Source organism: Triturus cristatus, chromosome 3_2, assembly GCF_964204655.1.
Source record: "Triturus cristatus chromosome 3_2, aTriCri1.1, whole genome shotgun sequence".
NCBI classification, from domain to species: Eukaryota; Metazoa; Chordata; class Amphibia; order Caudata; family Salamandridae; genus Triturus; species Triturus cristatus.
Window position 1 is genome coordinate 946672279 of NC_140584.1, and position 27100 is coordinate 946699378.

Sequence of the window (27100 nt, forward strand, 5' to 3'; positions counted from 1 at the left end):
CAGCGCATGCGTAGATTCCTTTATGTGAGTGACTATTCACGTGACTTGTGACACTATGTGTGTACACATACAGAAAGAGTATTGCGAGAGCGAAATGAGTCTTACCCTAGTTGCAAAAACTACTTGCCCCATGGGGGGAGGGGAGGGGAAACTCCTGTTCGTTCTGGAAGAAGAATGTAAACCAACATTGCATGAATCAACGTGTTAGAGTGAGGCCTCCAACCAAGTACGCAAAACACACACATTCGTACAATCATGGATCTATGGATCCTGTTATAGCATTCACTTCAGTCACACTCTTACTGTCCCCAGGAACGACAGATCAAGCTGGACCGGACCCATCGGGTCAGACCACAAAGGCCGGCTACTGCTCTCCCCCGGACATTTTAACGTGCAACCATGATTTTCAACTCAAAGAAAAGATCCTGCGGAAAGCATGGGCCAACCACCCCATAGAGTTCCGTTCAGCTAAACCTTTCCTTTTACCATTCTTGCGATGGCTTCAGTTAAAATCTTGTCTCTCCATGTTAAGGGCCTTAACAGCCCCACTAAGAGGCGGGCATTATTGTCCTTTCTGGAAAACTCAGGCGCCTATATTTGTTTTCTCCAAGAAACACACCTTCTATCTCACGATACACATAGGCTTCGGTCCAGAGCATTCCCTCACCAACTGTTTTCCTCCCAATCCACAAAAACAGTGGGGGTGGCAATCCTAGTCGCTGCTTCAGGGCACCATAGGTCTCAAGCAGACCGAGTTAAGGGGTCGACTACTAGCTTACATTTTCACAGTAGGACAATACGCCCTACAGTGGCTTTAGTATACGTCCCTAATGAAGGGCAGGAGGGGTTCCTACGGGAAGCAATCCAGGAGCTGACGAGCCTCCCTGACAGGTCTCTAGGTATTGGGGGTGGCGGGACTTTAAATTGTTTTTTGACAATGAGATGGATAGGTCCTCCCAGCAGACGGGACAAACTGGGGCCATCTCTAGCAAAGGGAAGCACCTGTTCACAGACACAGGACTTATCGATATCTGGAGGGCCCATCACCCGACATCCAGGGAATATACCTTCTACTCGCATTCCCACAAAACGTATGCAAGGATTGACTATATCTTAACATCTGACACACTTACACAACAGTCTCAGAATGCAGAGATTCTTCCGTGCCCTTTATCTGACCACTCTGCGGTTCGGGTGGCACTATCCCTGCCGCATGACCACCCCCCCAGTCGCGTTCGAGAAACAATGCTGCAACGCCCCTCTGTGGTTCAGCGTGGCAAAGAAACAATAGCAGACTATTTGGCGAATAACAACACTCCTGATGTCTCGATGGCGACCCTTTGGGATGCCTTAAAGGCGGTTGTCAGTGGGGAATTTTGGGGGATTTCTGCGGCGAATAATAGGCTTGGGAGGGAGAAACAGGAACAACTCTCGAGTGCAATTACAGAGTTAGAGCGCATTCACCAAAGAACGGGTGCTCCGAGGGTCTGGAAGCAACTTAAGGCAGTGAGGGCTCAGTTAGCCGACGTGGACAGGGCGGAATATGACGCCCTTTGGCTTTGGCATGCCTTCTACGTGTGGGGGCAGGTGCGGGAGACTGTTGGCCAATAGGCAACGTGCACAGGGACAGGCATCCCACATCTCCAGAGTCCTGGATACACAGGACCAGATACAGTCTACGGACCACTAGATAGCTGCAACCTTACGACAATTTTATGAGACACTTTACGGAGCTCAGTGTCCCTGCGGAGGGTCCCGCCCAATATCTGGAAGCGATAGCTACAGCCAAGTTAGTCCAGAGTCAGGCTCAGGAGCTGGAGGCCCTTATCAGGCTGGAGGAGGCAGTCTGGGCTGTATCTAAATTGAAGCCTCATAAATCTCCGGGCCAGGACGGCTTTTCTTTTGCCTTTTTTAAGACCTTTTGTTCACTCCTGGTTCTGTTGCTTGTGAGGGTATACAATTCCATCAGGGCTTCTAGCCCTCTCCCATCCTCGATGCTGGAGGCGCTCATTACTGGGATTCCTAAACCCAGCAAGGACGCACGGCTTTGCGCTTCCTATCGCCGATTTCCCTCCTTAACGTTGACCTAAAGATTTTAACTGGGATTCTGGCTCAGCGCCTTTCTCCACACCTGCCCGGATTAATAGTCCCGAACCAATCCGGCTTTGTCCCTGGGCCTCAGTGCTCCGACAACATGAAACGTCTTCTACTCTTAATAGATAGGTCCGAACGCTTACCCGCCGAGCGCATGATTTTCTCAGTCGACGCCGAAAAGGCGTTCGACAGAGTCCACTGGCCGTAACTCGCTGAGACCGTAGCACACTTTGGCATGCCAAAGCGCTATATCACCTGGGTGCTTAGCAGCTATTAGAACCCTACAGCCTTGGTGAGAGTGATCGGGCTTCTCTCGAAGGCCTTTAACATCCGGCGAGGAACAAGACAGGGGTGCCCTTTGTCATCCTTTCTGTTTGCCTTATATATGGAGCCTCAATTGAGGGGGTGCAATTTGGGGGGGACGAGGCTTAAAATCAGCCTTTACGCCATCGACGGGAGAAGCCTGGGGAATCTCTTCTTGCCCTGCTGGCAGAGCTCAATCGGTTCGCCTCGGTGTCAGGCTTCAAGATTAACGTGCACAAGTCTCAGGCCTTAACCTATCTCTGCGCCCGGACACCCTGGCATTGTTAAAACGGTCCTAAAGAATTCAGTGGGCATTGGGTACAATTTCATACCTGGGCATGCAGCTCTCTGCCGATATTCAGTGTGAGAAGTTGGCCTGGCATATGCTGTTCCTAGTTATAGGGACACCTTGCACCAGTCCAATTCGACTCCTATTGATGGTAGGTTTAAGACAACCTTTAAAGAAAGCTATCCTAGTGGTAGCTGTGGAGAGCAGCCTTCAGGCTAAGTCTTGAAGGAGTGTTAAGCTTATTGTTTTACCATAATAACCTCTTGAATAACCAAATGAAAGAGTAGCCCACACAGGTATATATATAAAATATATGTATTTATTCTAGACAGAATCCCACAGTCACTTTATGTGGCTAGTGGCAAAGTTACAATTCAAACAAGCATTTCTAAACACAATAAATAGCACAGAAATCAATGGGCCCCAGGGGGGGACCAAACCATATACTAAAATAGTGGTATAAGAACCACGACAATTCTACAGGCAATGCCTAGGGCATTCAGGATCGCTGGCCCCTTAAGAATCCACCCACAGTTAAGAGGAAGGGGACCCACGGGAGGCGTGTGCAGTGCGAGAAGTTGCTGTCGGGATCGCAATGTTAGCCTATGGAGAATGTCGCGGTTGAATAATTAAGGTTTAAGGACACTTCTAACAACAGTACAAAGTTAAGGCTTGAGACTTAAGGCTTTGGAGAGCCCACCACCACGGAAGTACCGAAGTACCACTGTTACCTGCCCCAGGGAAGCCGGGTGCATAGGTCGATTCTGGTGTCGGGTCGCGGGCTGATTTTCTATGGAAAAGGAGTCCAAACTGCTGCTAGCTGGAAGTGTCGCTGAAGTCGTGAAGATTGAAGTTGAAGAAAAGCCAAAGATGAACCTGAAAGCAGAGGGGACAGAGTCTGGGTCACAGCAGAGTGACCAGGGAGCTCACAGGAAGGAGCTCGTGGATGTCGGGTGCTTCAGGTGTGGAAGGTACAGCTGGGCTCTGCAGTCACGGGCTCCGGGAGGCTTCAAGGAAGGCCAGCTTCTGGAGGGCGACTGTCCCACGTCGGCTGATGGTCGCTGCGGTGTTAGTGTCCCGATTGGATCCACTAAGCATTGGCAACCGCAACCCACGCAAGATGAACAAAGTAGCTGCTGGTGCAGACCCACGTGGTCTGAGGGTGCTCTCCTTTGCAGGGAGCGTAGAGCAGGCCTGGAGCAACCAGGGGAACTCTTAGAAAAGAAGATTGTCCTCCGTCAGGGCCCACAAGTCGAGAGACAAGGGACCGCGGAAGGCAGCAAAATGGAGTGCGTAAAAGGGCTCCCACGGGCCACCGGAGCGGGCCAGGGAGCTGAGGGTCGGCACAAATGCTGCTTGAAGGTTGGCTCAAGAATGGGCCAAAGCACAACTTCCCCACTGGTCGGGGTCGTGTGCTGGACAAGAGGTGGCCGGTGTCTCGGGGTATGCGGGGATCTCGACACCCACGTGGTCCAGGGTGCTCAGACTTGCTGGGCACACTCAGAGGACGCTGGGATGCACTGGAGACCCACCTCGAGGTCGCTGGAAGGCGTCGAAGGTCGTGAGAGCAACGAAGTTCCAACCGGGTATCTTGTAGTCTTTTAGGTGCCTGCCAAGCAGGGGGATAACTCCTTTATCCCAAGGGAGATTTCTTCAGTCAGCTGGGCAGCAGCTCGTCGAAGGTCAGTTCTGTGAAGTCCTGTACGAATCTAAGGCTCTAGGGCAAAGTTATTCCCATATATCCCCAAGATTAGGGGATGGTCCAAAATAGAGCCTACCAATCAGAGTAGAGGCGGGAAAGGGTGGCTACACCCACTCCCCTTTGTGCGTTTCCCGCCTGGGCGAGGGGCAGGATGCCCCTGAACCGGTTCCAGGCGGTGTATGCAGAATTGGGGCTCTGCAGCTGCCTACGTGCAACTCTGAATGGACTTTTGGTGCACCCACCCTGTTCCAATCCACATATCCTGTCTGGGGAGGTGCTGGCACCTCCCTGCCACAGGAGCCCTATTGTCCAGATGGCGAGGCTGGGGTTTTCCCCAGCAACAGCCAGCCAGAGTCGTGTAGGTGGCGAACAGTAGCCATTTTGTGGTACATGTGCACTTTTAAATTGGTTTCCAAATTCTACCGCTTTTCCCATATCACCCTCCTAGCAAGGGGGAATCGTGCCCCCATGCCCATGGCTGGACTGGGGGTATGATTCCTTCATGTTTGACACCAAACACGATATGGTTCGGTGTAGCCATTCCAAAGTAACAGCGATGACGCAATAACTTATAATGCGGTTAAGAGTATATGGTATGGCTACACTACAAACAACCCAGTAACGATTTTACGAAGGTTGCAGAGAGGTCCTACTCACGTAGGGGTCCCCCCTCACACATACCTCAGCACCCAGCCCTGTAGGATTACCAGGGCCTGCCATAGGGGTGACCTATGAGAGTATATGTGTTGTAATGGTATGGGACATAGGGTACCTACATCCCTGTAAGGGGTGCTAGCACCACCTTACCCAGGCTACAGTAGTGGCCTGGTGGTGTCAGTTTGGGTGGCTGTCCCAGGGTGGCACAATAAGTGCTGCAGCCCTGGTAGGCCTACTGGGGGCCCCATGCCCTGGGTACCTAGGGTACCATCTACAAGGGACTGGTAGGGCATGTCCAGCATCCAATTATGTTTGTACCTAGAGTACTCACAACAGTTTTAGGGAGAAAGCAGATAGGCTGGGGTCCTGGATAGCAGGATCCCAGCCAGACTAGTCAAAAACCACTTAAATACCAGGCAAAAAGTTGGGGGCAACCATTAGTCAGATTCCACTCTCCTACATTCAGACTACTAGCATAAACTATACGAAGATATTATGCCATGTTAGGGACTGTCTTCGGAAGTGGCGGCCCTATACGCTTTCATGGGTGAGCCGTATCGCAGCCATAAAAATGACCATACTTCCCATACTGGTATGCCAGTTTTAAACGCTTCCGCTGGCTCCCCCGTCGGGAGTCATCCTCTCCCTTCAACGTGTTATAGAGAGCTTTAGCTGGGGTGATCAGAGACCCCAGATGCGCAGGGACCTGAGCTATAGAGACCCTGTTGACGGTGGCTTGGGTGTCCCCAACTTCCAGGCTTACTGGTGGGCGGTGCAGCTGAGAGCATTGGTCGAATGGTCTTGCCCAGAATCCAAGAAGCACTGGTTGTTTATGGACAGGCTCCGTTCCTCAGGCCCCGGAATCTGTACCTCTCCAAGGTGACTCACCCGACCCTGCTAGCATGGGACAGAGTGGCTAACTCCCAGGAACTTACAACTTTCCCATCACCTCTTACAACCATAGTGCACAACTCAGACTTCACCCCGGGGCTGGACTCGGTGGGATTCTCACATTGTACCATGGAAGGCCAACACTCTATAGGGCACGTTTTCGACATAACAGGTCCCCTGTCTTTCTCCGACTTTCAGCGGGACCAGACCATTTCTGAAACAGAGCAGTTCCGTTTTTTACAGATATTTCATTGGGTGATGCACCCTGAGGTGCGGGAGGGAGCGGCTCGGCACCTCACCTCCTTTGAGAAGTGGCTCCTTACAAGACACACTGATGCCCACTTGACAACGGACTAGTGTAAATTCCTCAGGGACGCTCCTAGCGACGGGAAGTCGCCTAGCCAGCTGCGCTGGGAAGGGGAACTGGGACGCTCGCTGACACAGAAAGAATGGTCTGATATCCACTATAGAGCTAGACACGCTGCTCGAAATGTGACATCCATTAAAACAGCCACGAAAATAGTCACCTTTTGGTATTTGACCCCTCCCCGGCTACACAAAGGGAACCCTTCTCGCAGTCATCATTGTTGGAAGACATGCGGCTCTCTGGGCACTCTCACTCACCTCCTATGGGATTGCCCCTTGCTGTCGGGATACTGGGCACAAATCCTAGACGACATTGACTCTTATTTTGATACTGAGATCCCTCGCTTCCCAGCGTATGTCCTTCTGGGCCTACCCAACCCGCTCACCCTTCCACTCCGGGCCCGACAGGGTCGACAGATGGCTCTAGCTTTAGGGGCTGTACTACAAAATATACTCTCCTGCTGGAGTACTCCGAAGGCACCGACCTACCTGTGGTGGCTCCACAGGCTTTGGGGAATCATTGGGATGGAAAAAATCTCGCTCTCTCACACGCCCGGGTGCCACCTTCCATGACCTGTGGAAGCCATTCCTCTCTCTGCTGACTGCAGAATTCACAGAGCTTAACTGCCCTAAGTAATTGAGGCTCTTACGACTCGCGGACCCACCCACCCGCATAGGCTCGGACGCTCACACACACCATTAGAACCCCACCATTGGGGAAACCTTGCAGTGTATTCTTTGGTCACTCACTGTTTTGATTTGTTTAGCTTGGAGGTTGGAGAAGGGAGAAGAGTGGGGGGGATTATGGGTTTGTATTCAGTTATGGTTTTTCGCCCATCGAGATGACCCTCCTGTTAGGCCTTTGTATCATGCTCATTGCTTGTGCTGGGCTTGTGAGTGGATTTTTGTTCTTGAATTCAATAAAATAAATCTAAACATAATGTGTTTTGGGGTGTCCCATATGTGTTTTCCCCAAATAGTCTAGGATTGGAGTTGGAACAGTAATCTTGTCCTTAAATATTTGTGGTGTTGCTGACCTCCCCTCCGCCCAGGTTCTCAATCATCACCAAGCCAGTCATTTCTATGTGTATGTGCTGAAATATGCAAGTTTAAAATCTGTCACAAAACGTGCATTTCATTTTCTGTGTGCAATTGTTACTTGAGAATTGGGTATCTTGGTGTTAGGTTTAAAAGTGAATAGTACATAACATTATTTTGGTAGCTCTGTGTTATTAGAATTCCTCACTATCCCAAAGTACAATGATTCTGCACAATGTTGTCATTTTAGTACTATTCTCCTAGGTGCTGTCAAATTATATTCCGATTTGCATGCGTCTAGTCTGTCCCAGGTTTGGTTTTTAAAATAAAACCATCCTACCCAGAGTTGTAAGTGAGCCATACTCCTCTCCCGCCCCATGCCCAACAGGTTAAATCCAATGTATCTAAGGGGTGACCCAAATAACCCAACAGCATCTGGGTGGATAAAACAATATATATGAAATGGTGATGCTTTGGAACAAATGTACAACTCAATATTAGGCCGAAGAAACACCAGAATTATTCCTTCCTATGCAATTTACTTGCCGAATCAATCAACAACAATTTTTTAGTCACAGTTCACAGTTCAAAAACAGACACAAATAACTCCATCAAAAAGTATATAATAAAATAAAGAAAAAATAAATAAAGAAACTTAAAAAATATATATATATTCTTATTTTACTTCCTGTATGCATAAATACAACTCCACTTTGTTAAATAGAATACAATACATATCCAATCAGAATGGTTACACAACTGTTCCCTCTTGCCCTATTTATAAAACAAGGATGCTTTCTATATCTTATATCCAGAGCATTCCTATCTAACAGGATCACCAAGAAGTCTAGAGAGGTATGTATTTCTCCAACCTCACTATTTTTTGTTAGACTCTCCAATTATTTGTATATCTTTTTTAATTCACATTGGTGTCCTCCAAAATAGTCGACGCGTTTCAGCCCTTTTGGTAACGGGCCTCATCAGTACTAGGGCGTTTGAGGTAAATCCTTATCATAACCTGAATTCCCCGATTTGAAGTTGTTGATCGTACCTCTTCTTAGAATTTTCAAAAAACTGCTAAAGTTAATCGAAGGACAATAATTTACCAAGCCTTCGCACAATTCAACGGTATCTGCCGTACTTCTCAAATTAATTAGCTTCGTCATCTAATATAAACTCGTCTCTACTCCTCGGGTTTGTGAACAACAGGTTAAATCTGGCTTCTTCTGATCTCTCACAGTCTACCTGCACAGGCTCAATTACAGCTAATCTGGGCCTTCATACATCATGATTGCAGTTATGAAAAGCATGGAGAAGGCTTTCCCTTAAGGGTATTGCACACAGAAAACAGATTGGACCATTGTATGCAGTGCACACATAGATTTGCCAAGGTCTTCAGTAGACTGACCAATAGAATACTGAAGAAAAAGCACACAGAAAGCTGGTGTCCCCCTACTTAGCTCTCACCTGGCTAGCGCTTCAAAAGTTGAAATTCTGATAGAATAAATGCACTCTCTCCTGTGCAGATAGAATTTGAGCACACAGGCAGCGTATTTTCTGGCCTATATATAAAGATGCCCTATCTGCAATATGAAGGAGAGAAGGAGCCACAACTAAAGCCCAGTGCATTTTATGAGTAAAACACTTTCTTCCAATTCCAGAGAATATGGTCTCCCGCTATGCCACAGAGAAGTCCATTACTTGCGCACATCTTCAAACTCTTGGGAACAGCAGGAAAAACCTCCTCGTTAAAAAGACAGAATGAACCTTTTCAGATTGGAGCCCTTAAATATCTTGACCTATAAGGCATGTTCAATGTAAGAGCAAACAGAACATTGATCCGGCTAAAAACTTTTTTCTTGGAAAAGACCAGTGCTATTCTTAATTGTTAGAATGTACAAAATACTAAGACTTTCCCTAACTGTGTTTGCATTAACATGCATGTAATCCCCAGGAAAGAACAAAGGTGCAATAAATAAATATGAACTACTGATCTTCCCTAATTATATTAGTCTCGACTCAACTATTTTTTTTCAATTCCGGTTACAAAGAACTGACCAGAGACAGGTATAAGATATATACATACCATTTTATGAGTCATGAATATTTTGCTTTTTCCGCAGTGCACCAACATGTTGCTAGATTTTGTCTCTGCTTTATTGTGGAATGAGGAGAAGCCTCTCTGCCCAGACAACACTTTTTCAAGGATGTCATGAACAATACATACACTTTCACAATCTCCCTCTGCCACTGAAACTGTCAAACAAAAATAAATTGTTACATTGGAAGGACAGTGTACAAACTCAAGAACAGATTTATGGCACGGAAACATTTAAACTTCCTACCATTTGACTTGGCAACCAACAACATCCAGACACAGACTCAAGTTGATAGTTGAACAAGGAAGCTATGACCGTGGACTCTCGACAGGTTTCCAGTTGATAGTAAGCTCTACATTGAAAAGTCCTGTCTCTACTTAATTGGCGATTTATCTAGTATCGTGGAAGCAATGCCTGGTATAAACACCTCAGATTGCCCTTTAAACACAAATTAAATAGAATATTAAACTGTAGTTCTATAAAGAAAAACTGCACAGTGCTCTTAAGCCCTAGACTGACATTTCTAAACCAGAGACCAAAGCATGTTTTCACCACAATGCAGATAGGATACATGAACACCAAATTATGGGTCAGCTTTTCTCAGATTAGCAGTCTTTTTCTGTAATTTTTCTCAGAGTAACATTTTTGTTTTTAAAGTTTTAGCTCCACTGAGTAAAATAAGCATGGGGTGCTTTTTGCCTGGCAGTTAAGTCAGAACATAACTAACAAGTGTGTTGGCCGGCCTGCCACACTGTCCAGGAGTGACCCATGTGTGATAAAATGTTCAAGACGATATCAGGAAGGTATTCACCTCGTGTAGGAGAGTAGGATCTGCACTTGTGTTGCCCCCACTTTTTTTCTGATGTATACACTGGTTAATACCCTGCTAATCAGGGCCCCAGTCTAACTGATCTCTCTAAACAACTTGGTGTGCATATTAGATGCACTAGTGATTGGATACTGTGGTACCTTATGAGCCCCTAGTATATGGTACCTTAGGTACCTAGGGCATTGGTACTTCACAGGCCTACCAGGGGCTGCAGCATGTATTATGCCACCCCTGGGAAGCACTCACAATCTGACATCACAGGCCTGCTACTGCAGCCTGTGTGAGGTAGTGTTAGCACTCCTCACTGAGGTATAGGTTCCTATATCTCACCATACACACACATATAAACCTATTAGTCACCCCTATGGTAGGCCCTATCAATCCCAAGGGCAGGGTGCTTGGTTTACTATGTGAGGGGGTGCTTCTGCCTGAGCAGGACCCCTCTGCAGCTGGCAGAGTCTATTCTCTGCTGCTGTTTGTGGATGCGGTTAAACCATATACTCTTAAGTGCATTATAACCTCGCGGTAAATGCTAACTTTGGAACGACTGCATCAAAACATGTCGTGTTTGGTGTCAAACAACTTGGAATCCTACCCCCACACCAGTAACTGGTGTGGGAGTAGGATCCCACCCTTCTAGAGGGGACGACATGTACACACTGTACTACACGGTAGAAATCATCTAGAGCCCTGGCATCACAAAATGGATGCCACCAGCACAGACACCAGGCTGCCCTCCTGCTGCTGACCGAAACTCGCAGTGGAGGGAGCCCAACAAAGGGTTTCCTGTCACAGGGAGGTGTCACCACCTTCCAGACAGGATTTAGTGTATTGGAGCTGGGTGGGTGCACTCCTAGAGTGCTTTGAAGTCCTGCACTGGGGGAGCAGTAGGCTCCTCTGTGCATATGCCAGCTCAAACCGGTTCAGGGGCTACCTGCCCCTGCTCTGGCGCGAAACTGGACAAAGGGAAGTGGGTGTAACCACCCACTACCCTGACCCTCCTAGAGGAGTGGTCATAGAGCTAGTCCCTCCCATCTTTTCACTATAAGATACCACACATTGCCAATGCAATTTAGATTACACCTGGACGACGCTCTACGAAGAAGAATCCTGGCCCTTCAACTTTCTACTATCTCTGGAAGACCGAAGGATCTCCCTTGGAGTCAAGGAGTGACTCCCCTGCTTGGCAGGCACCAAAACTACTGAACTACGGTTGCAAACTTACCGCTCCCGCCGGAGCACGAAGTCCCTGCGTCCCCTGAAGCGGATTTCCTGACCTCTCGACGGCCATTTTGAGTCCCCAGTGAAGCTGTGGCATCTGGACCCCACGATTGACGAGGAACAGCAATACCAGGGAACCGTGCACTGATTTCGAGTGCAAGCCCTCAACTACGTCCAACGAAGTTGTGCTTTGGACCACTTGTTGTCCAAGTCCTGAGCAGGTCTAGTACCGAAGATCAGCGGCCTACCTCGTCCCGAGTGACCGTGGGCTGTTGGTGAACTTTTCCTGCAAAGTCGTCTTCGCGGTTGCTTGCCCGTTGGCTAGCGACTCTCCAGAAGACTTCCACATCACCTTCAAGGGCTCGCCTGGTTGCTCTGGGCCTGCCTTCACTAACCCTCGCTGGGTAAGTCCATCAGACCTTGCTGGTCTGCTCCATCGACAATCTTCCATCCACAAGAGACTTGCAGTTGCCAAGGCTTGTTGGCTCCAAACCGAGTGCCGACACTGTCAACAGCTGCAGATGTCGTGGGACCCTCCGAATCCAGCTGCTGGTCTTCATCGATCCCTCCTGGTCCTCGTGAGCGAAGAGACAAAACGACATCAGCGACCTGAAGAGACGTGACAGATGTGGTCACCCATCTTGCTGGCCACCGGTCAATGGCAAGTGACTTTGAACTCTGTCCCCTCAATTTCTAGGTCTTCTGCAACTCCAATCCATCTTCGGATTCCAGCGGACACCTCTCGACGACACAAGCAGCAAGTCTTCAGCGATCTCCATTGAAAACAGCATCGCGACCCGACACCAAAGGACACGTATGCACCCGGCTTCCCTGGGTGAGGTAACTCTTGCATTACGGTGCCCAAGTGTGCATTGGCTCTCGAAGTACTTAACCTGTAAGTTGTTTGCTTGTTGTCCACTCCGAAGTGCCCTAGAACTGTAAAATACAAACCGCGAGATTTTGCCATTGAAACGAATCGAAAACCCGCGTGTGTGTTTAGACACTGCACGCGTCTCTTGTGGGCTGATTACTTACCTGCTAACACTGCAGAAGTGAAGCCCCAGCGATTCCCAAGGCCCTAGGCCTCTTACTTTTGCAAGTCGAGTTTGTTAAACCACTATTTTAGTATATGGTCTGGTACGCCCCTAGGGCTACAGCCATATTTGTGCTTAATGTATTGAGAGCTGTTGATCTTTTGAATGTTTACCTGGCTCTAATCTCATAAAGAGATTAGTAGAGTATATTTAGAAATAAATACATATATATTTGATATATATACCTGTGTGGTGTCTTTTCATTTGGTAATTCAAGAGATTATAAGGTAAAACAAGCTGCTTTACATTCCTCAGAGACTTAGCCTGAAGGCTGCTCTCCACAGCTACCACTAGGATAGCTTTCTTTAAAAGGTTGTCTTAAACCTATCTACCAAGAGTCGAATTGGACTGGTGCAAGGTGGCCACTATAACTAGTGACCAGCATATGCCAGGCCAACTTCACACCTCGGGAACAAGGAACATTGTAGAAACTACAAAAGCTGATGTTTCCACATCAGTGTTTTCTGAGAACACCAGAGACCCTGTCCAGGAAACAGTGCAAAGGAAAACGTCAGTCATGCTATGCCAAAAGCATGATAGTGAAGTTTCCAACTTTGGAAAGACCAAGATCACTGGAAGTTTTGTAGTCAGCATCATGTAGAAGCATTGGATGTCAAAAGAAGGACTCACTTTATATCGAAGCACTCAATGTGGTGGGTGTCTCCATCAAGCAGGCACTCAACATCCACCAATGTCAAGTGCTTCGCTGTTGAGTATATAGACCAAGTTTGTCATCTCCCTCATTTCAATGGCTGACATTAGAGAGACACCAGTTTACAAAGCTCTTCCAAGAGGGACTACAAAGCTTCATATACCAAGCAATGTATGTCATGCTACATATTTTTTAATATGCATAACAGTGTAATGCAGAGCCCCTTGAAAATCACAGAAAACATTGCTCCCAGGTCTTGTGAAACCAGAGCTGAAGATCTTTTTGACCCCGCATGGACTTAAACTCCTTGCTTAGCCAAGAAATAAAGATTACCAAAATACAACCCTGTTGCTGAGATCAGACACCGCAAGTGATCAGACCTTCAGCATTGGAGGAAGTGCTGTATACTATCAACAATGTCCTCAGTACCCTCGGAGCCACAAGAATCATAGAGAGATTGAAAATGTGTACAACTTGAGCAGCTAGTTCCATAGCCGTTCTAAGGAAAGTGAATCATGTAATGTGGAAGATTGTGTAAAGATATTTGAATATTCCTTCCAGAGACCCAAACCAAGCATCTAAGAAATTGTAAACTAAGACACGCTAATGTCTAACCAGGTCATTAGGGCTGCTGCAGGCATTATCAACATTGCAGCCATCAGCATTTGGTTACTACCACAAAATGTCCATCCTTTACATATCATGGCTCGGATTAGCTAGAATGAACTCAGACAAGCAATAGCTAATAATTAACTTTCCACTTACAGGACAGACTGAGCTTGAGGAACACAGAGGGCAAAACATGAGCTGAACAAGGAGCACCAGTCTTGCTTTGATGATCAGTAAAAGATCTTCAACGGCAAGCAAATCGCCCGTGACTCCAACAAACTGATGTGGAGTTGAGTCTCCACCAGAGACCTCTGATCTGCACCTCCTAGATGGCCTCCCAAACCCAGTAGTGATACATCTGAGACTACCGTCAGTTCTGGGGGCGGGTAAGGAGAGGGACCTGCCACTGACCCAATAGCCATCACTGCAGATCTTTTGCAGTCTCTTCTGAAATCTGGATACAATTCGACAGATGTTGTGCCCACTGGGGTTTCAGGTCTAACTGCAGAGCTCTCATGTGCCACCTGGTATGTTTGGCAAGCAGTTAACAAGAGGCCCAGAATGTCAGAGGCATCAGTACTGACATTCAGGACCAAGGCCTAAACATTGGACTTTGCGCTTAAGTGAAAAGGAACGACTTACCATATCTAGAATTGGTCCAATATATGGGAGCGTCTGCAAAAGTGTCAGGTTGATGGTGAATCCCAATGATGTAAGAATATTCACCGTTGTCTGGAGGTGGTTGACGACAGCCTTAGGTGAGCCAGGCATCGAGCTAGGGTAAGACTGGAACCCTGACCTCGGCATCTAGGCAGGGGAAGACTGGAACCCTGACCTCAGAAGGTGTTCTGGAACCACCGTCATAACTTTTGTGAAAACCTGAGGAGCACTGGTGAGGGAGGCCAAAGGGGAGCACTGCAAGCAGAAAATGCTCTTGGCCCACAGGTAGCGCCTGCGGGCCAGCAGGAAGATGATGTAGGAATAAGTGTCCTGCAGGTCTAACACCTCCATCCAGTCTTCAGGGTCTTAGGCTAGCGTGAGCATCTTGAAGTTATCCTTCTGCAGGAAGGCGTGGAGGGTGATGATCCGAAAGAGGACGAAAGCCTCCGATCTTCAGCATAAGGAAGTATCGGGAGTAATCCCCAGTTCCTACCTAGGAGGCCAGAAAACCGGTGTACAACTCCTTTGGCCAAAGAGCCTGCATTCCCTACTGTAAGATTGACAAATTGTCTTTTGCCAGACTCACTGAAGGCAGTGGAAGGTGTGGCAGAGTAGAAAAGGAAAGGGAGAGCATAGGCCAGATGGACAATTTAGAGGACGCACTTGTATGTCATGATGGCCTGCTACCATTGGAAGAAATATTAAATCCAGATATGTGTCCAACAGGGTGGCTGTTCCTGCAAGGACGCAATAACTCGGTTATACTGTTGATGGGGAAGGAGGGGTGGGGTCACAATGCCAGTATCAGTTGGAGTGTCCAGCACACAGTCATCCTGATGCTCATCATAGTTATTGTTGTCCTAAGACATGACAAAAAGCTGGTTTGAAGTCTGGGTCCTACCATGTAATTAGGGCTTAGAATCGGAGTCTGAAGGGTTGCCAAAGTGGCTGCATGCTGGTTGACACGACTTCGGTTGAGGTCATGGCAGATTCAGTTTGGGTTCATATAGCACTAGGGGCTGGATGGCTAACATCAGTTAGTCAGAAATGTGACAAATATATGCAGCATGGCTTCCCTGAAGGCCTCTACCTGCTGTGACATCGCCAACGGGCTTGGAAATTCAGGGTGCTTTGATGGAGATCAGGAGTGAGACCGGGAATTACGTTGACGCCCTCCTGTCCTCTCTCGAAATAGAGATTGGCAATGAGGGGTGGATTCCTGCTTGATTTGTTGTGCTTTTTCTTCAATTTCGCTGAAGATTTCGACCAGAATGACGATCTGCCTCTGAAACAACTTCGGGAGCGGGACATTCCTTTTGACTTTAGCCAGTCGCGGCATAGAGTTGGGCGATGTAGAGACCACGTGGTTCCCTACTGCCTTTGGGTTTATCGGGATGCAGTTGTCGTAGGCCTTGGTGTTGTGATCTCACCCAGAGCACCACAAACAGACTTTATGAGGGTCCATCACAGACATCTGTTTGCCATACGGTATGCACCCTGTTATTTTAGAAGGTGTCATTTGCCTTGCACACAAGTAAAATTTTTGAAAAGTGTGGTCATAGACCAGTGAGAAGCACAAGAACTGGCTTCTGAATGCACTCGAAAGAATGGAGCGGACATCAACGTGCATGGGTAACGCTTATGTGTGGCTCTGCTCATCACTTCCACAGAAAAACGAAGTCAGTGCAGAGATGCATGACGCCAGCTACCGGCATGCAGAGGTACAGCCCTAAAAGTTGCCGGATGCAGTCTGACACCTGGGGAATATTCACTCACAAAGTGAGGAACTTGTGGTTAGAAGTATCCATTAGAAGTGAGGCTGCAGTACGGCTGTCACTGATGTGCTCAGGGGCAAAGTCAGCTTTTTCTCCAAAAGCCCTACAGCCATCATATTAGATATCCTCAAGAGATGCACGTCCCAAACAAATCCTGTGTTGTGCATTCAGACATGAGGACTGATCACTACAATGGTGCCCATGGGGAACCCTACATTCTCCGTTGTGTGGAGACCAGCTTGCAATACATACTTCTACAAATTGTGAATTGTTTGAGCAATAGCATTGCTAAAATAGTCGGTAATGGGGAACAAGATCTCATAGGCCATACCCAAAAGTACGTGTATAGCGTCCAAGCGAGCAGACAGGGTTTAGGTACCTCGAAGACTAACTCATGGAGGAGAAGACTTTTTCCAAATGCGTCAATGCACATCAACTGTCTATCTACTGAAATGGGGGAAAGCATTGGGATTAACTTTGTAATGAAAGTTTATAGTATCAATAACTCAGGGGCTGGGTGCTGCATCACAAACGCCAGGCCTCCAGGGGAAGCCTATTACGCCTAGCTACAGTGCGACTTACTGATGGAACCTGGAATGGCTTAGACCTGGTCACCAGCAATGTGTTTGTTAAAGCTTCATTAAGGGGCAACAAGGGCTCTGAAGTAGCAGGCCCAGGCTGCAAGGTTTCCGACACCAGATTTGCCCAAGTCTCTATAGTGGGTAGCTGAAGATCTAACACTTCTGCTGCCATCCAGTCTACCACTTCAAAAGAAGCACTTTCCTCTTTGGGAAGCCCCGGTTAGATGACCGTTCCGTCTCAATCCAAGTATTTAGGCTACTGGCATTCTGCAAATTCAAATACAGACCAGCATCATTGTAAAGAAGGGGAGTAAATTAGATGCTTCCTTCTTGCTATCCTTGTCCTGCGGGTCATGCTGAAAGCCCTGAACAGCATCCAAATCCAAACAAGGCTTCCAGCCTACGGTAGTACTGGCATCAAGAAAGAACATGGGAATCTTGCAAAGATGGGGGCTGTATCTTGATCTCATAACTGGATATAGGCCATATGTAGCTGATGCCTGCTCTGAACAGAAAGACATCGGATCCGGAGTAGATGCCACTGGTGTCAAGGCCAGTCCCACAGTAGGTCAAAAATATTAGACCTTCAATATAGTAGTGAAAGCATGAGCTGGTGCCGGTAAGGATCCTGGCGGAGGTGAAAAGGAGTCAGCCAGGGTAGGGCCCGTGACGGTAGTCCGACTAGTGGTCCCTGAAGTTTCATATATCCAGAAGACACTCCAGAGGGTGCAGGAAAATTCCAGAAAATATGGAATATGGCCTCTCTAAAGACCTCTATCTTTTGCGGGGTGGGCAACAGCATGGACAACTCACCATCAAAGCATCAGAGTAGGCTCTGAGTTTCACAAATTTCCTTCGTTTGCAGACTGCGTGATCTCCCCAAAGAGAGTAACGGGACTGAGATAAGTTCTGCTTGGACTTCTTGCATTTATAGAGAAATTTGTCTCTTAACTTAGACTTCAATTTACTGGAGGATGGTGATTTGGAGCAGCACCAGGAGAGGGAGAGGGAGGAGGCTGACAACTTGGAGCATGACCCGGTCAGTTTCTAGTGACCTGTTACGTACAGTTTCACATTCTGCTCCCGGATGGCCTTCAGGTGTATCAGGGAGGATCTGTCGCAGTACTTTGAATCATCCTTAGACCCTAGACACCACAGTAAGATGTTGTGAGGATCAGTAACTGGCATCGGCTCCCTGCAGTCATGGCACAGTTTGAAGACTGTGGCCTTCATGGGAGACATTTCCCTAGCACATTGTCTGGAAAAACAATTTAGGAATAGAGCATCGGATTCACATCGAAGGGTGTGGGGAAAAAAAGAACTGAATTCAGTGCACAGGTGTTATGCCTAAATAAGGCTTCGTACCATCACTTCTGGAGGGTCTGTGCAGCTGCTATTGGCACGCAGAGACAATTGCTAAAACAGGTTCTGGATCCAGTTTGGTGCCCGGGCGGTACAAAGGGTGCGGAATCTGTAGTCAAACAAATACATCAAGTAGCATATTTGCAACTGTATGCACAGCCCAAAACACAAGGATAGCTCTATGAAATGCTTAGGCTAATTAAGTCAAACCACATTCTTTGCTAAAATGACAAAAAATGGTTTCTGGGTGTAAGTGCCCCATAAGATTAACAACTATGCTCTGAAGTCATTCATTTGATCCACCAGCATACTTGGTACAAACGCCAGTGCTACCTAATTGGTCCAGACAGCCAAGTGATTCATCAGCTTGAAGTCTCCAAATACTGGCAACACAATATACTTCTCTGTCCTTCTTGCAATGACTATCTACATTTGGATTTAATCACCAACCATGATCTGATTAAATGTAAGTGTCTTCCTAAAAAGAAGGCATTGTAAAACCTATCTTGAAATGGTCTATCTTCCCTGTTAAGGCACAACTGTTACTAACAGTGAACCTGTTCTAATAGAAGTACAGTAATTCAGACATTGACATGCTTCACAAAGCTTAGCTTCCCTTGTGATGTGGAGCTGTCTTAGCCCAACCAGGGAAAAGGGGGTACAGAATAACAGGAAGATACAGATAAGGTCTCAAGATCGGTAGAGATAACGTACAGCTTATTTGGATTTGTGCTCTGCCTTCCATTGTGGATCCACTACATAAGGGATCTTGGAAAAGACTACAATCAAATATATATTCTTTATAACACCCTTAACAACATAAGCATTCCTTTATTCAGAAAATTACAATTTCTTGGTTCTCCTATAATAATAACTATGCTGGTTCCCGCACGGGTTCATGTCAGGTATGAATTCCATACAAGCATACCTTTGTTTTAAAGGGAGTATAATTACCCTCCTCTTCCCAGAATGTAAGTAACACCAGACAAAGAAGGGAAAAGTAGCATTTATGGTAACTGACAGACATTAAAAATCTCAGAACTGGAAAGGCAACAGAAAAATGCAAAATGTAATTGAAGGCTTCAACTAAACCATTTGTTACTATCTGCAGGAGACCTGTTGGAACAGAGGCCTAAGAAAAGAGATAAAAACACCTAATTACAAACGGACAGCAATTCCAAATTTGGATAAAGGTCAGAATGGAGAAAAGACTAGGATCAGGGGTCACCACTAGAGAAAACAAGCTAGCTACACAGGCACCTTTAAGATAGAACTTGCTTGAATTAACATATAACCAAATCCATTTACCAAGCAAAGAATTATACAAAGCGTTCAGGTCACACTTTCCATAGGAACTGGCTCCAGAAGAGGCAAGCTGCAGAATTGGACAGATACCGGTAGCAGTCCAGAAATTAACGAGTTAAAGAAAGTACTGGAAAGAGACAGAAAGAGAACAGGTGTGTGTCAGTATTGAGAAGATAGGAGAGGAAGCACTGAAAAGGTGCACAGGATTTTCATGCAAGTCGAACTATGATAGGGGCACAAAGACTCTTCCTAACAGTGCCTAAGGGCTAACCAACCAAGTTAAAGACAACCATTAAGATTGCATGTAAAGTGTTCTGTGATGGCTCTTCATCGTAATATCAAGACTGAAGATAGGTCTCTATTCTGCCATGTAAATCCATTTATTTTACAGAGCAGAAGGACCTGAAGCAGGCTGGTCCAACTTGTGGTTCTTTTCAAATTTACGAGGAAGACCGAGAGATTTTTCCAAAAAAAAAGGCAAAACTGGGGTAAATATTTCAAATGTAAGTTAACAAATTATAGAATATTTTGTGGTGATTCATTAAACAGGCCGAAGTTAAGACAACCAAAAAAGGGTTTCCTGTGCAAGCATAACTTTGACATAACTACAGAGAAAATGCATTAAGTTGGAGAACCATTAAACCATTTACTTGATGTACAGCATGTCTTCCTTGGACATCTGTGCAGACATGGGTGCCACATACAAGGAAGGACAGCTGTTTTTTCAGATGAATCACAGCACATATGAAAGCATTACATCACATCCTCAGCTGATGTCAGCTGTTGTGGTGCCATACACTCAGGCAGACCTGTACCTCGTTTCCGCTTAGTAGGTGAGCAGCCGTTTACTTTAGGTGTTGAGTCTGTCCTGACTTGGTGCCAATTCCTGATCAGATGATAACGCTCAATGAAGTTCTGGAATGGGATCCTGGAAACAAAAAAGGCGTGCTGTAGTTATTCATATTGCCTGCATGACAAAACAATCAATGCACACATTTTACAAGCTCCTTTTGAGCCTTTCTTGTTGTACCACAAGGTTCTATCAAACTGTTCTTATTTGGTGCCTATGTGAAACAATGTTCCTTTGAAGCTGCCGATAGGTGTGGTAGATGCACAAGCCTGGAATTATAATATTTAGAGGCGTGCAGTGAACCAGACCCACTGCTCTATCATCCTACTCTCAGTCAGACCTTATGGAACCAGGAGCCCTGGGCTCGAAGTGTAGCTTGCCAACTCAACATAATTGCCTGATTTGGAACATCTAAATGTCTTCTTTGCCCTCATCTAGCTACAAAGGAAGTACTTAAAGAAGTCTTACTGCAGCATTAGGTGCTATATAAAAACAAACTGACTTAAAGCAATATCTTTTAGGTATAACCAAGACCTGGTATCCAAAGCAGCAAGAAATGTAAAAGTATCCTTTCAGAAGCTTGTGAAAAGAAAAATAAGCCCAGAAAACAGGGATTCTATAGGAGATGATTCAAACAAAGGATGAATCTGTTTAGGAATATACATTCCAAAACTTTCAGGAAGTTAATAGTAAAGGAATGTCTTTTGTGGATTGAATACTCTGGATAAGATAACACTGGTTTCTCTGCAAACTATAACACATGGTGGGGCCTTTCCCCACGGAATACCTATAGAGTAACTGACGAAATACATGAACACTTTGATTAATTTCACATGTGCCAATAATGGTCAAGCACTTAATAATGATGGTAGACCTTTTTTTAAGTGCTCCAAATGTTGTCACCGAACAGAAGAGCAGCATGAGAGGATAAAACAATCTGCCCAATAGTCACAATATGGTATTGAGGAAAACAGACAAACTATAGTTTATTTTTCTTCAAACCGCTTTTCAATCACAAATCCACCTCCTTGCATCACATATGAAATGGAAGAAAGGCAACATCACACAGAGTTTAATTCTTCAAGATACGGTGGCACACAATTGGGTATTTACAATGGATGGCCTGTTCGGAGGAAGACTACAATAGAACTCAAAGATGCATTCCCCAATCTGTACCTGATAGGGAACCCGGCCGCGCTGATGTTGATGGTCTCCACAATCCCGCAAGCTTCTAGTTGACTGAGAACCTAAAGAACAAACAAAGAAATATTTTGGTTTAACAATCTCCGTCTTTTTCCGTCAGGAAAGAGTCTATTGTAGGTATTTGCTAACTCTCTGCTTTCAAAGACCCTACGACGGGGCAGAGAATTCAATGGACAAGCATTCTCCTTGGGCCCATCAAGGTATTTCCTTTCAGGAAAAAAAGTAAAAGAAATACTTCCAGTGGGTTGTTAATCGTATTAGCACAACTTGTCATGATAGGAAAGTATTAGTAAGCACATGTAAGAAACACTATTCCTGCTGAAAGCTACAAATATTACTAGTACTTTATCTATTACATTTACAAAACGTTTTGATAGTATGTGGAAGCAGCAACATTACTCGTCGGTCGCCAGTGTCTCTCAAACTCCACAAAATAACACATCTTATAGTTTATAAGATGACGACACCTTGGGTCTACTAGGTATTATAAATCAAAACAACGTAACATATTCAACTCTCCGATCAGATACCATATATTTACGCTACCATGATATAAGTATCCAGATTATATAGAGCAAAGGTCTTCAAACATTTTTGCTCTCAGACCCCCTAAGCAAGATATTTGAAGTCTGCCGCCCCCACCCCGCTCCAAAACTTCAGGGCAAAGATTAGGGGAGCGGGAGAGATGGAACCGAGTGCAGGGCACCGGGCATATGAGATAATTTCAGTGGTACGTTTTTCAATAGCTCATTATGCAAACTAAATGTGAGACTTCTAAACAGCAAATTCTTCCAACAAAACCAGGAACTGGCTAAAAAAAAGTCTGCTCACCATAACTGGCGTGTTGGGAGCCCCCCGCACTCCAGTGTCTCAATGCAACTGCACCTGCGGCACTAATGATAACTGAGGCCCTGAATAGCAGGCCGTTATCTCCGCCTCCTTCACTCCTTCCTGACCCCTCTTGCCTGACCATTACTCCAATATTCCAACAGGTTCTCTGTCCCTTTCAAGAAAAAAGTGCTTACACAGGTTGTCCTTTTCCTGCAAGGGTGCCCTAATGCTAGATAGGAAAATAAGCCCCTGCCCCTTTTTTCATGTGACGCGGTTACAATTGTGATGCAGTGCGCCCCTCAGACTCCGGGTCCCAGTGCCTCTGCTCCTGCTTCACCGATGATAGCTACTGCAGTGCAAAGCAGGCGGTTTCCACTGCTATTTGTTAAAAACAGAGCGCCCATCTTGTACAGTCCACCCCCGCCATCTCTCTGAGGCTGAAGTAAGGTGTCCCCTCTGCTTTTCCCCTCTCTTGAGCCATTGCTCGGAGGCTGAAAGCAACACTACTATAGTAAGTGTGCATTGGGCCATAGTGCGAGAGAACAAGGATAGTAATGCTGCCATGACTTGGGTTTAGCGGACTCCTCATACCACGTGACCCCCATGCCACTGTACCTGCAGCACCAATGATACTTTCTAAAAAAAAAAAGCTGCAAGTGTTACCTGGGCTCTAATGCTAGCAAGGACAATGGGCCCCCTCTCCATATTTTCATAGTAAGAAAGCCCCTTTATATCACCCCTTTCCTAGGGAGCATCTCTCTGAGGACGTTGCCTCTGTTCAACTGTAAACTAAAAAATGAGCCCCCACATAATGCCCCCATCGTCGTAAGCACATCGTCACTTCCGGGTTACCCGGAAGTTCATACACACGACCACTTCATCTGTGCACACTTTTATCGGCTTCACATTACGCCACAACCTCGGAAACCCATCGAAACCTGGCATTAGCCGAGACCGGAGGTAAGAATTACTTCACTACCCCCTCCATGCCCCATTTGACCATAGCCTACTTAGCCCGAATATCAAATAATTTTTGTTCTTCTCTGTTTCGTTTCTCCCCATCTAGAACCGTTGGGTTTACAAACCCTTTAGTTCACTAAGATATCCCATTACCTGACAACCCGGTAAGGGATTCCTGATCTCCTTGTGCACCTCACATGATTTTGCTAACTGAATCTCCTGGTGCACCTCACATAATTCTGCCTCTGAATCCGTCGAGTGCACCTGTATCTCTTACGAATCCATTACACACTTAAAATATATCGTAATTCCGCATAGGTTGGCATTCACGTCCCACTGCCCGACTTATCCTAGATCGAGCGCGTATGAGCACTTCCGAAACTTTGAATTAGCCTCACTTCACAACGATGTTGTATGCTCTAGACCACTTCTTCCATTGCTTCTTTAGAAATCACAATATTATTCATAATTGGTTATTGCATGTTACTGCATTTATCTAATCACTTGTATCTCAATTGATGACACGTCTGTCACGCGGCCCACAATTATCACCGCCTCACTGATTTTGACACCACGCACCCATACCCGCGTCTCTCGCATAACCACCCATATAAAATGTGACTAAAGTAAAATTTCTTCTCCCTTCATTTCATACCGGACCGGATCACCTTGACGCTGCAATCCCATCCATTCTGTAAATATATGCTCTCTTTCTACCACAGTATTTCAACATCTTGCGTCCGATTTAACACTTAATTGTATCGTTGGATCCTTGTGATCAACTGCACCTTGTTAAACCAATGTCCTCAATCTGTTTCTTGCGTTCCGTGACCGCGTCATCACTTTACTATTTTTGGAAAACCACACGAATTGTACCTAAACTATTGATTCTCCCGACTATCCTGCTTTCTGCATGACATGCCCTTTCCTCGCTCTCCCTCGTTAAATGATCACTTGATTTTTTAAAAACTGAAAATTATTTTTCATTATCATGATGTTGTCGTAAATATGTATGTTGCGAACGGGTACCTGCCTTGTTTTTGTTCTGAATACAAACGCTGTCCCGAACTTCGCAATCATGATGCCTTCACAAATATGTACACTGTCAATCGCTAACTGTTCTGAATGTTTCTTACATACGCGCGCTACTCTGATTTGTGGCTCTTCGACAATTTATACCATGTTATTTTCTTCAATCATTTTTTTGTCATTGTGCCTGAAATTGACTGGGCTTATACTAATCGTGTTAATATCACAATTGTATGACATAATTCTCTGAAATTGCCAACCTGCCCGCATATAACTATCTAACTCTCTCCCTAACTTTGAATATGACTGTAATACCCTGGTCACATCCCCCTTCCTTTCCATACCACTTAACCACTCTTTGCACGTCTGCCCCAATTACTATCCTTGACCTCCACCTAATATCTATCCCCTACACATATACTTTTCTGTTCAACCACACCTTAATTTCCAGGAACAACCTTTGCCAAATCTTCGCACTTTAAACTCTGCTCCCTTTCCTCTTTCTTTTCCCTGGTCTCTTCCCTTAATTCTTCACTTACTCACCCTTCCCCCTCTATTCCCACCTACCACACCCTTATATATACTGTACACATGACCCACTTGACTCGGTGTCATGAACTCTTGCGGTAATTACTGCCCTTGTTCAGCCCTGAGGTAGCCCTAGGCCTGATGGCCAATTAGAGGGCGAAACACATGTTGGCTGTGCCATCCCTGTTCTTTTCTTACAGACAAATAAAAGCACAAACTTCTCACCATTATCATTTGATATACTTGCTTCAATTGGATATTTTATCCTAACCAACCAAAAATTCATACTCTCGCCCGGACACACCGAACAAATCCTACTTCAAGTTACGGGGATAGGGGCATTTCCCCCTGTTTCTGGGCCGAAAACAGCACAAGAACGATACATGCTTATTATATGACTAGTAAGGGATGAGGACCTTTTTCCCCTTATCTAGATGCAACATACCACGTGACCCCCATGCCACTGTACCTGCAGCACCAATGATACTTTCTAAAAAAAAAAGCTCCAAGTGTTACCTGGGCTCTAATGCAAGCAAGGACAATGGGCCCCCTCTCCATATTTTCATAGTAAGAAAGCCCCTTTATATCACCCCTTTCCTAGGGAGCATCTCTCTGAGGACGTTGCCTCTGTTCAACTGTAAACTAAAAAATGAGCCCCCACATAATGCCCCCTCTTCTCGGCCACATCTTTGACACTATCCATGGACCTCTCTCCTCTCCTGTTTCTCCTCTGCCACTTACTCTGAGGTCGTTTGTGGACATCTGAATGAAACCTTGTTGGCCCTCCCTGCCACCCCATGGACTCACTTTTTACAAAAGCAGAGGTCCTGAAACATTAATGATGACATTGAGATCCTTTTGCCTTAAAGCAAAGGGGATGGTGGGGTACAAAGAGCTAAGAAAGACAAAGGCCTTCTCAACAGCCTTTAATTGATGGAGTCCCTTAGAGCTTCATGGTTACAAAGATTTATTCTTGTTAAGAGGTAATATAAGGGCGTTATCAGCGGAGTTCCTGGTGTAACTGAGAGACTCACTAAAGTGTTAGCACTAGATACAGTATGATTACTTATTGATAAAATACATATTTTGAAAGCAATTGTTCTCATCTCAAACACTACCTCAGGATGTGGCATTACAGCTTGAGCTGCTAACTTTGGAATTGGAGAACCCGGTTCGGGTATCGGCATCCGCTCAACATCCTGTGATTCTGGGCAAATCACTTAATCTATCCGCGCCTACAAAAATTATTGTGACCCTGTGTTATGTAGCTGGTGTCATGCAAAGCGCTCCAAAACCTTCGGATTGAGTCTGATCTACATAAAACTGAAAACTATTTTTTTTAATTACCTACATATTCACAGTGCTTTTTGTCTCGGAGCACTATAAATACTCGAGTCACTATTCTACACTGCCCTGACTAGGATTCAATTCTGTCCCTTTCTGGTCTCCCACACACAGACATCTGCAGGTATTGGAGCGCTTTACATGAGCACCTGTTACAGTGTACAAGGTCACATTCATTATTTAGCTATGGACAGATTAGGTGATTTGCAAATAATCATAGGATCTTTAAACTGCATTTATTTTTCATTTCATTGTGTGCGGGTTATTTTATATGCAGTTGCATGAAAGCAAAAAAAATAACAAAATGCTTACAGAATAATGTGTTCTTTTTAGCCACCTCTTTGACCCTGTCCCCACACCCAAGGATACCCACCCCCATGGCACTCAGGATCACAGCTCCCAAACTGTTTATGCACTTTCAGGTCTGTTTATAAATGAAGACAGCACGGAAACACACTAAATAAATAAGGTCGAACTTCCAGGAGATTTCATTTACACTTCTTTGCTGAAGCATTTACATTCTCTGGGAATGAAGCCATGACTCTCAGTGGGGTGCGCCCCAAAGTGTGAAGACCTCTGATATAGAGGGTGGTAGTGCTCTCAATTATTTGCCATCTTTTTTATATACTAGGTAATGACAATATCAAAAGAGAAAATCCATTCATTTTGATGCTAAATCGAATACCAAATAATATGAACAAAACAAAGCAGCTTTACTGCATGAGCTAGCAAAAGTAAATCTGGAGACAAAGTAAGGTTTGTAGTTTTAGAGCATAACCCAACTTATTCGCACATATACGAAGTTCCCTACTCGGTTACAAAGGGGTC

General features: G+C 45.7%; 1 protein-coding gene across 3 annotated transcripts in view; it reads right to left on the minus strand.

The window, feature by feature from the left end:
• Positions 1-27100, minus strand: part of MYO19 (myosin XIX) — a 349059-nt gene that overhangs the window by 86368 nt on the left and 235591 nt on the right. For all 3 annotated transcript variants that reach the window (XM_085649443.1, XM_085649445.1, XM_085649444.1), the window contains exons 18-20: positions 21554-21624; positions 20343-20455; positions 9427-9596 (exon numbers count right to left, since the gene is read on the minus strand). In XM_085649443.1, the coding sequence (XP_085505569.1) occupies positions 9427-9596; positions 20343-20455; positions 21554-21624 (354 nt within the window). The remainder of the gene's footprint in view (positions 1-9426; positions 9597-20342; positions 20456-21553; positions 21625-27100) is intronic.